The 12,362-nt window shown below is 40.4% G+C and overlaps 1 protein-coding gene across 6 annotated transcripts in view; it reads left to right on the top strand.

Moving 5' to 3' along the window:
• LOC144497883 (uncharacterized protein C1orf21-like) overlaps positions 1 to 12,362 on the top strand; it is a 213,214-nt gene that overhangs the window by 65,360 nt on the left and 135,492 nt on the right. For 5 of the 6 annotated variants that reach the window (XM_078219322.1, XM_078219325.1, XM_078219326.1 and 2 more), the window contains exon 2: positions 7,800 to 7,975. In XM_078219322.1, the coding sequence (XP_078075448.1) occupies positions 7,882 to 7,975 (94 nt within the window). In that variant the 5' untranslated portion in view covers positions 7,800 to 7,881. Of the gene's footprint in view, positions 1 to 2,545; positions 2,625 to 7,799; positions 7,976 to 12,362 lie in introns of all 6 variants that reach the window. The other variant, XM_078219324.1, reaches the window with a different exon arrangement.

Below are 12,362 nucleotides of genomic sequence, written 5' to 3'. Positions count from 1 at the left end.
AAAGAAAAAAACAAATACAATTTAAAATGCAAGAGGTAAATGTAGTTGATGCCTGAAGGAAGCATGTAGGTCATCGTGCTCCACAGAAGCTGTTTGGCCAATTGCCCTCAGGAATTTATCACTTTTATTCGCTTTATTCTACTGCATGTTGAGAAGAAGCACAAGTTTTAAAAATTTGCTAGCTACTTTGTGTTGGACTCCTGAACCAGACAGATAAATGCTGTGTCTGCAATATCAGGTCAGAAGTTGGGAATTCTGTATTGACAAACTCACCTTCTAACTGTCCGATGCCTGTCCACCATCTACAAGGAAAAGTCAGGAGTATGTTATAATACTGTCCACTCAGAATCACAGAAACCATACAGTGCAGGAAAAGGCCATTCAGCCCATCGAGTCTGCACCAACCACAATCCCACCCAGGCCCTACCCCCATATCCCTACATATTTTACCTGCTAATCCCTCTAATTTACACATCTCAGGACACTAAGGAGCAATTTTAGCATGGTCAATCAACCTTGCCCGCACATCTTTGGACTGTGGGAGGAAACCCACGCCGACACGAGGAGAATGTGCAAACTCCACACAGACAGTGACCCGAGCCAGGAATTGAACCCAGGTTCCTGGAGCTGTGAAGCTGCAGTGCTAACCACTGTGCTACCGTGCCGCCCTTGCCTGGATGAGTGGCATTCTAACAATGCTCAAGAAGCTTGACATCATCCAGGTCAAAATAGCTCTACTTGATTGACACTCCATCCTTCTCCTTAAACATTAATTCTTTCCACCATCAACGCACAATGGCAGTAGTGTGTGCCATCTACAAGATGTACTGCAGAAACTTGCCAAAACTCCTTTGACAGCACTTTCTAAACCAGTGAACTTTACCACCTTGAGTTACAAAGGCAGTACATGCACTGGAACTGATCAGCTGCAAGTTCTCCTCCAAGTCACTCACCATCCTGACTTGGGGCTATGTTATTCCTTCAGTGTTTCTGGGTAAAACCATGCCACTCCCATCCTAACAGTACTTGTATTTGTATCACATGGATTGCAGCAGTTCAAGAAGGTGGCTCCTTCCCCAGAGCAATTAGGGATGGGCAGTAAATGCTGACCTAGACAGTGATGCCCAGAAAATAATAAATTATGATATAATTAAACAATAATTTAGAGTAACCCTAATCAATTACAACATATGCATCTGATTTGGGGTCTCACAGACGGGCTGAGATTGCTGGGGTGTTGATGATAGAGACAGAGGCAGTAGACACATGGGTTTTGAATGCTAATGTTTAAAAAAAACTTCCTGTGTTCTGACCCGTGGTCATGAAAGGCTTTAAATACACATTGAGGAAAATTAAATTGTTCGTGTGTAATGTCCCAGGTTAGAGTATGTTAATCAGTCATCCCAAAGCCTAAGAGCTTCAGATAATACATCATGGAGGTTTTTCTTTTCATCAAAATCCCAGAATGATTGGATTACTTCTGAATGATCATGGTATTCATTTCTAGCCTCTTAAACACTGCTGGTCTTGTTCCAATAGATAGTTGGGGCCAAACAGCAATGGTATTTTGTATGGCAACTTGAAAAGCAATATCAAATGTTAAGATCCAAGTTGGCTATCCATTCCATGGCCTTGCTATTCCTCCAGGGTATGGTTCATAAGATGCTCCATGGTTTGGGTACTTTTCACAGTTGCATTCACATCAGGTCCTTCATCTTCCATTCATGTAGAGCATGGCTGTGGCATCCATGTGAAGCATTTCCAAGTGACCCAAATTTAGATTAGTTTGGAACAGTTAGACAGTCAATCATATCATAGAATCCCTACAGTACAGAAGGAGGTCATTCAGCCCATCGAGTCCATACCGACCACAATCCCATGTAGGCCCTATTCCCATAACCTTCATTTGCCCCGCCAATCCACCTGACACTACGGTCAATTTAGCATGGTCAATCAACCTAACCCGCATATCTTTGGACTGTGGGAGGAAACCGGAGCATCCGGAGGAAACCTATTAAGACACTGGGAGGAAGTGCAAACTCCGTACAGACAGTGACCTGAGGCTGGAATTGAACCTGTCAATCCTCATTCTATGTTGCCAGGTCATAATTCTCAGCACCACCTCACCCCCACCATTACTCAAAGTTTCTCATGTCCTTGGCCACTTATTTTTAAGGTTGGAGTTCAAGGAATTTAAGGCAGCTCAAGAGTTAATGAAGATCTTTCTTCACAGACAGATCTGAGTTGGCTGGGACCTGATTATATTCTTCGATTATTGCTACTGCTTCTTCGCGGGATTGTGCTCAGATATGCACAATGATAGGGAGACTGTTTCAGCATATTTGTGATGATGATTGTTCAGTTTACACCACAAGATTTGTATGTATACTTCCTTCCTCCATACTGGTGCTCCATATTCAACTGCTGTGAAAGCAAGAGCTAAAGTGGCTGTCTACAGGATGTGAGCATCTGTTCACCACCTGCTTCCAGCTAATTTATGGATAAAGTCTATCATATTCTTTAACTTCATTTTGGTTTTTGTCAGATATTGATGTTGTGTGAGACTGTGATCCTAACCATTCCAAGGTCATTTGGGAAATCCTTTTGCCCAGCTTCAGTACCACGTAAGTGAGTGCTTGGGAGTCTTGCACACCGGTTGTTGAAAACAAATCTATGTATAATCATAGAATACATACAATGCAGAAGGAGGCCATTTGGCTCTTAAATCCCTGCTGGCTCTCTGCAAGAACAGTTTAGATTGTGCCACTCCCCTGCACTTTCCTTCTAACCCTGTAAATTATTTTCCCATCAGTTGCTTATCCAATTTCTTCTAAAAGTCATTGATTTAATGTACCTCCAGGAGACTCTCAGGCTGTGTTCCAGATACTTGACCACTCCCTGCATTTTAAAAAAATTGTTTTTTCTCATGTTGTCTTTGCTCCTTTTGCTTATCACTGTACAGCTGTGTCTTTTGATTCTCAACTTTTCCATCAATATAACTTGTATTTGTCTTTTTGTCTGGACTGCTCATAATTTTCAACCAATTTTGTAAGTCCATGTACACCTCATCAACCCCTTTCTATTACCTCATTTAAAAAAAAACTCAAACAAGTTTGTTAAACACAATGCATTTTTAACAAATCCATGCTGGCTTTCCTTAATTAATCCATGCTTGTCCAGGAAACTGCTAATTATGGTCCAATACAAACGTGTTTTGAGATTTTGGATTAAACCGTGACATCATATAATGGCTTTCAAGTGAAGGTGTCCAACACAACAGCAGTTCTAACAAGTCTTTGCATACACGGGAGGGTTGAATATCATAATGGGTTAACATAATGTCATTCAATTTCCAGGACCTGAATATGAATCCTGTACAAACTTGTGGAGTGAATGTATCTCTGTGTCAAGTGTAAGGCCTTGGAATTTAACTGGTTCCTACTAGATATGGATCCTTGGGTATAAAATGTCCAAATTTGCTACAGATTAACACAAAATTTGCAACTTTACTCAGACTGTAAAGCTGGAAGATTTGCACTGGCACCTTGGAGCATACTTTGCAGAATATTATTGGACCTGTTGTTTTGCCCTTATGTCTACTTGATGTTTACTCAAGGTGTCCAAGGCAAAAAGCACTCTATTTCCCAATCCAGTGAACACTTAACCTTCATGCACAAGTTCATCCCCCCAAAAATGGAATTGTGAGAAAAGCGAATCTTTTAGATGTAGTGTTTTGAAGGCGGAACCAATGTAGTATTATGCCACAGAATAATTAGAAAAGCTTAGCTTTTAATTCCATGTGCAGAGGTGTTATTTGTTTCATTGTTATTGCTCTGTAAAGTTGGCAGCTTTATACGTCGATTTGCCAGCTATAGGCTCTTTGAGAAAGAACAGTGACCAGTTTATAATGTGCTAATTGACGATGCATATTGACATTTTAGATTCTACTCTATGGCAGTCATTTTCACTTTGTTTGATACCTTGGTAGGTGGAAGAAAATACAATTTATCACATCACAGCTCAGACTGCAAATCACTGGTCAAATGCGTTGAACATTTTAATAAATATTGGCACATTTTCAATAATTACAAACTTAATGTCAAAACCAGCAAAAGATTTTTGCTTGCATCTGAGCTAATCCTTAAAACACAGTTTGTTCTAATAATATGACATTAATTACCATGTAATTCCCTTATTGAACCCTGTTCTTTGCTAGATTCAGACTGACTGCTGCCTGGCTGTCGTACAGCCAGGATATAGCTTGACATTTAATTGAAGCTATCCCTGAATAACGGAAATTAAAATCTGTGTCCTCAATTACTTTAGAAAGACAGCCATTCACAAGTTTGCAATCTGCATTTTCCTACACTTGCCTACAAAATCTAGAGTGTAAAAAGCCTTAGATGATGCTGGTAATGGAGTGGAACAACCTGACCGGTTGATCACATCCAAACACTTTTTGATTGGCATCTATCCTAAGATATTGACAGTAATTGTTCCATGTATATTCCTGAAATAAGCTCCTTCTTTCTTTGGCTCAGAGATCTGTTGGTTTTGAATGCTTAGCCTGCAGAAACCATGGACAATTTACTGAATGAATTTGAAAGCTTCTTTGGAATGTACATGATAATCGTAGCTATCTCAACAAACATGGGTTCGGTAAAGGGAGAGGATACTTAAATAATTGGCAGATTAATCTTGAATTGGTAGGCGAGTAAAGCACAGACGGTGTTGAAATTTAGCTTTGATTATCAATAGCTATGTTAAGGAGTCATGAAGTAAGCTTTAAGGTATAGCACTGGATACATAAGTAGCTTAGAAACATGAAACCAAGAGTACCCATAAATGAACACTTCGTAGCTGAATGACATTGAGTAGGATGTTCCAGTGGCCAGTAGGGTATTAGGACAAGCATTGTTTTAACAATTGTTGTGGATGGAGATAGCGTAACCAAACCTCCAGGTAATCAAATTACACAAAAGTGTGCTACTGTCTATTCATGAGAAGTAATAGATAACTAGATTCAGAAGGTCTAGGGACTCGTAGGTAAATTGGCAGGTGCAATTCAATTTGGGTAAGTGTAAATTAATTGGTACGGGAGGAACAAACTGAAAGATGATCTATTATTAAATGGAGCAGCTGTGTTTGTAAGTCATTGTGGATAAATCTAGGAAGCTATCAGCCTGACTTGGCTGCTGTAGACATGTCAAATTGGGTCACAACAACAGAGGATATGAATAAAAAGTGATTATATTGTTGCCAGTTAAGGAGCTGGTCAAGTGCCATCTGCAGTATTGTGTACAATTTCAGTCACCTAATCATAGCAAGAATATTATTGTCCTTGAGAGAATAGAGAGGCAATTGTACTTGGCTCACTGATCACATTCTCATTTCCAAGTCCAAAGGTTATGGTTCCAAGTATCACTCCAGAGATTTAAGTATATGATGCAGGCTGACACATCAGTGCAGTACCAAAGGAGTGTTGCAGTGTCAGTGATGGTGTCCTTTGGATACAATGTTAATCCGAGACCCCATCTGCTGCTTTTAAGTGGAAGGAAAAGATTTCGGAGCTCTATCTGAAGAAGAGCGGGAGAGTTCTCATGACCATCATTTCTCCTTCAATCAAGTCAAATGGCTCAATTTATCTGCTCAATCTGCTCATTTATCTCATTTGATTTTGTAGAAAATTGCTGTGCAAAAATTGGCTGCTGAATTTTCTGTACAACAGTGATGACACGCCAAAGGGAAATGTAATTGTTTGGCTGTAGAGTGCATTTGGAATGCCCCAATTTTGAGATGCACTGTATAAAATGCAGGGTTGCCCTTTCAATTCCAGCTAAGTCTTGAGTGAAAAGGTGTTGTTGTGTTTGTTCTCACTGGAAATGACAAAACTTCGTGATGATCCATTTGAAGTTTTCCAGATTGTGAAGGAAATTGGCTTAGATCCTGATTGGGTCAAATATTAGAGAGCACAGTTGAAAGTGAGAACTAGGAATGGAGTCTGAAAAAAAATCCTTTCCACAATAGATATTCTGTGCTGTATATCATTTGGGAAGTTTGTGGCCCTTCTGGGTCATCAGTATAGCCCACATCATGAATGCAAGAGCCAAGAGGTTTATACCTACACCTTCAGAGGCAGTGGGCTCCAGGTATTGCCACACCACTTTAGCTGACTCCCTTTTTTAGGATGAGGAAGAGGGCACACATGCTACATGTCTTTAATTATATCCATAATATTCATAGTCAGGAAAGATTATCACAATCATTATGGTGAATAGATTGCATTCAAAAAAAGATAACTTAACATAGTTAAATGAAGTATATGCGAGACCTCTCATAACTAATAGCAGAAGGACCAATTGGTGTACGGATGAGTTACAGAGAATAAGGCAGTACCAGGCTTGATCCTATTTTGTATTGTATTAATTGGACTAATTCGTTGGATTGAATGGATCACAGTTTGTCCTGGTGGTTACCATCCAGTTCCTAACTGGAAATGCATACTTACACCTTCAACTACAGGCAAGATTGAATTTAGTGGTGTTGCGCACTCCGCTGGGGATCACTTACCCTTTAGGCACTCAGTGTCAGAGGTAACATGTTAAGACAACCACTTGGGTGAGGCATCAGGCAGTGGTTGCTGCTTGTGGAACTTTAAGCAAAGACAATTTTTTTTCCTCAAAAGTGTTGAAGGTTTAGAAGAGGGATGAAGTGTGGGCTTGTGCACAAAAGCTAATTGTGTAATTCTCTACTCATTTTGCACCATAAGTCAGATAATATTATAATCACTACATTTCCATTGGCCTTATAATGAAAAAGGACACTAGGCAGATCTTCTCTATTGAAAATGGGCAAGTAACGAGAAGACCAAGGAATGGATGATGTGAAGATCAGTTACATTCAGCACACTAAGACATCTGTGCATTGAGATGAGGACCGAATGGGCAGGTAGTTTGATGCACCAAATATGTATTTAATTTGATTGGTTTTAAACTCTGATACAATATTAATGGAGTTAGGGAAATGCGTTCGCTCCATTGATTGCATTTCAAATCTTTCTTTCCCCATCAAAAAATGATAGAAATGAGATTTGTTTTGCTTTCTTTAAATTTAATATCAGACGACTGAATGTGACTTTACTGTAGCTCAGAAAGATGTTGTTATTCCATTTGTGAAGTTGCTGGTTTGTTGCAGATTGTGAAGTCCAGCATTGATATAGTTTTGGGGTCATTTCTCTCCCCTCCCCGGGGGTCAGCTGATTTTCAACAGAGCAGCAATGAGCTACATGTATCTGAACATTAGTCACATACTAAAACCATCAGCATTGGTTTACATCTATATTGTCCAGATGCTATACTATATACATTCCTGCTTTTTGTATCTTTCTTCATCTGTGACTCTTAAATATCCATGCATTCTTCATGTGTTACTTTTATGAATTCTTTCACGTTGCCTTTTTGGTTCAAGATTGTGTTTTTGATTTTCTCTCATTGCTCATTGTGGAAGAGTTTCTCTGCGCCGTGCTGCCTGTATTAGCTCTCAGTGGAGAGCAGCAGGTCCTGATCACAAACTAGCTGTCAGTGCCACAGGCTTGACTGATGGATCATTAGAAGCCAGGCTGTTTTATCTCCTTCCTGTTTGCTGCAGGTTGGAGTGTTGATTTCATTTGGCACTGCGGTTCAACTAAGGGCAAAGAGGTGGGGCAAAGGGTTACAGTGCCTGCTGCCTTGTCTCGGCAAAGATGGGGGGAACATGTTTAACGTGGAGATTTTAAGACTGTTTAATTCATTTGTCCACAGGTTGCATCTGACAGGGAGGGAGGAGATTTCATCTTAGAGATGATCTGTGGGCAGTGCACGTTGAAGCCATTTGCGTAGAACTATGGGCTGTGCCTCAGCCAAACATGTGTCTACTGTTCAAAATGAGGAGGAAGCGCAGAAGGGAAAGAACTTCCAAAATGGCGATGTCTTTGGGGGTATGTACCAAGGGTGGCTCAAGGGACATTGAAATGGCTGCCTTGATTGTGTTAACCATTGGCTGCAAAGGGCTAAATTAAAACTGTTTACAAGAGCAGAACACTAATGAGCTAAAATGCTTGAGAGAAATTTAGTGAATGACATAGAACTGAGATGTTTTATTTTCATATATAACTGGTCTATTCAGTACTGGAAGCATTTTTCAGACCTTAATAGCTGCTATTATGCTGTGTTATACCTTGCCTCTATAACCGACTTTAATAAAACATGCATTATATTAAAAGGGATGTTTTTAATTTGGCTTCTCCGTTAAGATGGAGCAGCCAACCATTTATTCGTTATAATAAGGACTGCTATGTGATATGTGATGTAAACTATGTTTTTTTTAAATCTCTGCAGGCCTTTGCTTTGAAATATTTTGCAGCAAAACATAAATATTTATCCTTTCCTGCTGGCAAATTCTAAACGTCCATAGCTCTCTTTCTATCAGCTGCCAAGATGCTGCTCTTGCTCTGTTGGTTTAAGTGCACAGTTTTCTATGACCTCCTGCCAGGTTGAGACAGTGATTAACCCTGAAGATTAACCACTGACAAATGGTGGTCTTCCCTTTGAAAATATGCATCAGACGCAGCAGTTATTACTGGAGGGTGTTTCTCCCTAAAATCTGGTTTTACTGATGGTGATTGCGGTCGTACTAGTTTTAAAATATTTATTTTGATATTGTAACAGTTAGCTTTGTATTTTATTTTTGTGAAACGATTAAAAAAGTGTCTGATCTTTGGATGTTTATTACTTTTTGTTGCTTTTTGCATAAATCTGAGTTGCTTGCTCCAGAGAGAATGGTGCCAGTGGTATGATGACTGCGCTTCCTCTCGTCGGTGCAAGTAGTTAACTCCAGGGTGGTGGCTGATCAACATTGTAATTATAGATTTTAGCATTGTGCTGCTGATAACACAGCCTGAAAAAAGTCCAGACAGTTTTAATATCTGTGAAATCTGCGTGGAAATCTTAAATTTGGTTTCTGCTAAAAGGTCTTTATGCACGCTGGAGAGGATATAGAATGCTGTTTGATTATTTTTAATAAATCACTTCAAAGGCAATATTCTCATACAGAAGATTTTGCAAAGTAAAACCTGTAAAACATTTACAGCTTACTTTGTACTGTAATTAGTAAAATCAAAATGAAATACTGGGTAACAAAATTGGCTGCAGCCCATGAAACCGTCAGGTTAATTTATTAAACTTAATATGAATGTGGAAGGTACTTTTTGTTCCCTTGGATCACAGTTTTCATCTTCTGGTTAGTATGCTCATCAGCTGTTGATGTAGCCATTGATGTATTGTGCCTTCAGAAAACTCAGAGTCGATACGAATTCCCAAATATGTGAATTGCAGCATTAACACTAATTCAGGTTTAATATTTTTTAAGTGTACATTTAAGTGCAAATGGATAACAGCCACAACCCAAAAGATGTGCTGCATCGTGAGCTTGCGATTGGTACAAGACCAAAAGGTCGCCAATGTATGTAATACAAGTTTATAGGCAACATTTCCAAGTTGACAGGGATTGGAGTCAATGGCTGGGAAGTCGATGCTGCTGACTGGAGTGTCTGGATGCTAGCCGTCCAGTGGAAAAAGTAATGGACATTTCAAAAAGCCAGCTGAGTGGCTGATCCATCTCGGCCTCCTCTGGAAGTCCCCAGCATGATGTGGAGATGCCGGCGTTGGACTGGGGTAAACACAGTAAGAAGTTTAACAACACCAGGTTAAACCTGGTGTTGTTAAACCTGGTGTTAAACCTGTTGGACTTTAACCTGGTGTTGTTAAACTTCTTACTGTGTAGTCCCCAGCATCACAGGTGTCAGTCTTAAGCCAATCTCGTGTAATGGCTGAAGGCACTGGATGCCCTAAAGGCTATGGGCCCTGACAATAGTACTGAAGACTTGTGCACCAGAGCTTACATGAGAAAGGATGTACTGGCACTGGAGGGGGTGCAGAGGAGATTCACTAGGTTGATTCTGGAGTTGAAAGGGTTGGCTTATGAGGAGAGACTGAGAAGATTGGGAATATACTCATTGGAATTTAGAAGAATGAGGAGGGATCATATAGAAACATATAAAATTATGAAGGGAATAGATAAAATAGAAGCAGGGAAGTTGTTTCTACTGGTGGATGAAACCAGAACTAGGGGGTATGGCCTCAAAATAAGGGGGAGCAGATTTAGGACTGAGTTGAGGAGGAACTTCTTCACCCAAAGCATTGTGGGAATCTGTGGAATTCCCTGTCCAGTGAAGCAGTTGAGGTTACCTCATTGGATGTTTTTAAAGCAAAGATGGATAGATTTTTGAACAGTAAAAGGAATTAAGGGTTATGATGAGCAGGCGGGTAAGTGGAACTGAGTCCACGCAAAAATCAACCATGATCTTATTGAATGATGGAGCAGGCTTGAAGGGCCAGATGGCCTGCTCCTACTCCTCGTTCTTATGTTAACTTGCCGGCCCCTAGCCAAGCTGTTCAGCTACAACACTGGCAATGTGGAAAGTTGCCCAAGTATGTCCTGCACACAAGAAACAGGACAAATTGCACTTGGCCAATTACTGCCCCATCAGCCTACACGCAATCATCAGTAAAGTGATGGAAGGGGTCATCAACAATGCTATCAGGTAGCATTTACTCAGAAGTAACCTGCACACACATGCTCAGTTTGTGTTCCGCCAGGGTCACTCAGCTTCTGACCTCATTACAGCCTTGGTTCAAACATGAATAGAAGAGCTGAATGCCAGAGGTGAGCTAAGAGTGATTGCTCTTGATACCAAGGCAGATCTTATTGGTGAGGATGTCTCAACTTAGACCCTAATTCGTGGTGGTGTATAGTTTTGTTTTAATTCGTGGTGGTGTATAGTTTTGTTTTTGGAATGGTGTGAAGAGTCACATAAAACCCCAGTGAGAATAACCAGTCCAGTCATCATATAACAATTATCAAATAAATTAAAGAAAAGACAAATATCCATAATCAGCACTGCAATACTCTTAAGACAATTACGTAAACGAATCACTAAACACCCCCCACAGTTTATGTAAACATTATTCAAAATATACCTCTGACTCCTGAACTCCTTAAGACTTCCCAAACAACAACAACAAAATTAAACAAATCTTTAAATCAAATCCAGCTGATAGCTACCCCACAATACAAGGCTAAGGATCAAGTCCAGAAACATCTTTTTCTGCTCCAGCGAATATCCTTAAACTGCCTTTTCAAAGGTTTCTGCACTGCTTTGGCTCTAAGACTTAGATGTGGGCCTAGCCTCCCAGCTGAGAGTTGTGGACTGGACTCTCGGACTGTTGGATGCAAACTTGCCTCTTGGCTGTTAGATGTGAACTGGTCTGTCTGCTTCTGTGGTTGCTGGCAATTATACTGGTTTTCTTCTTTGATTCATCATTCTGTGTATTTGGCTGTCTGCATTTCTCAAATTCCTGGGCTCTAGAAATTAGCAAATGTGTACCTCCAAAGATCTCTGTCAAGTAGGTAAGTTTCTGACCAATAGCGCAATTTACACCTAGTTTTGTCTAGATGCCACATCATTTGAATGCTGGCTACTGCTGTCACTAGGTAGATTTCTACCTGTTGCAGGGCAGGTCACATCCAATTATGCCTTGCTAAATTCTTGTTACTCGGCAGACCCATGAGACTATAAAAAGCTAAGTGAAGGCCTGGTGGATTTCACAGCCTTGGAGATGTGGAAGATCCTGGGTTTGATGCTCACTTTGTATTGAGTTACTTGATCTCGGATGCACTTTTTGCTGGATGCTGTGATTGGTCCTTGAATCCTTAATTTAGGGAACATCACTTCTGACAGCTGTCCAGCAAGTCCTGCTGAAGTGTGCATGTGTAAATGTTGGATGAGTACAGGTTTGGTCTTATCTGTCAGCCTCTCTACCAACAGCCTGCCAACGCTCACTGTTTGGGCTCACCTGAGTAATGATCGCTTGGACCAAATGGCAGAGGAAAGCCAACACCTGGAGAACCACATTCCAGTCAATGCCTTCAACAGAGCTGGGCACAAGGAAAACTGGCAATAAGTGTATGAACAATCAATTGAGGAAAATTCAACAAAAACAAAGTGTTTCAGTCGTGTATAAACCTGTTTTGATAGGCCAGGGCATGCTTGCATGTCACTTCCATTGGAGAATGACTGAAGACGTGAAATGTGTAAATATTGATGTTAATAGAGACTCCGGTTTACTTGTTGAAGGAACACAAGTTTGCATGCAGGTACAGTAACTCGGGATTAGACAAATTTGTCCAAGCTTGCCCGATGATTGCACCAACCAGTCAGAGTGGAGTTGGACCACACAATTGGGAAAACAAATGCCTTTATTGTA

This window comes from Mustelus asterias, chromosome 8 (assembly GCF_964213995.1).
Source record: "Mustelus asterias chromosome 8, sMusAst1.hap1.1, whole genome shotgun sequence".
Taxonomy (NCBI): Eukaryota; Metazoa; Chordata; class Chondrichthyes; order Carcharhiniformes; family Triakidae; genus Mustelus; species Mustelus asterias.
The sequence above is the reverse complement of the archived record's forward strand: the minus strand, read 5'-3'. Positions and strand labels throughout refer to the sequence as shown.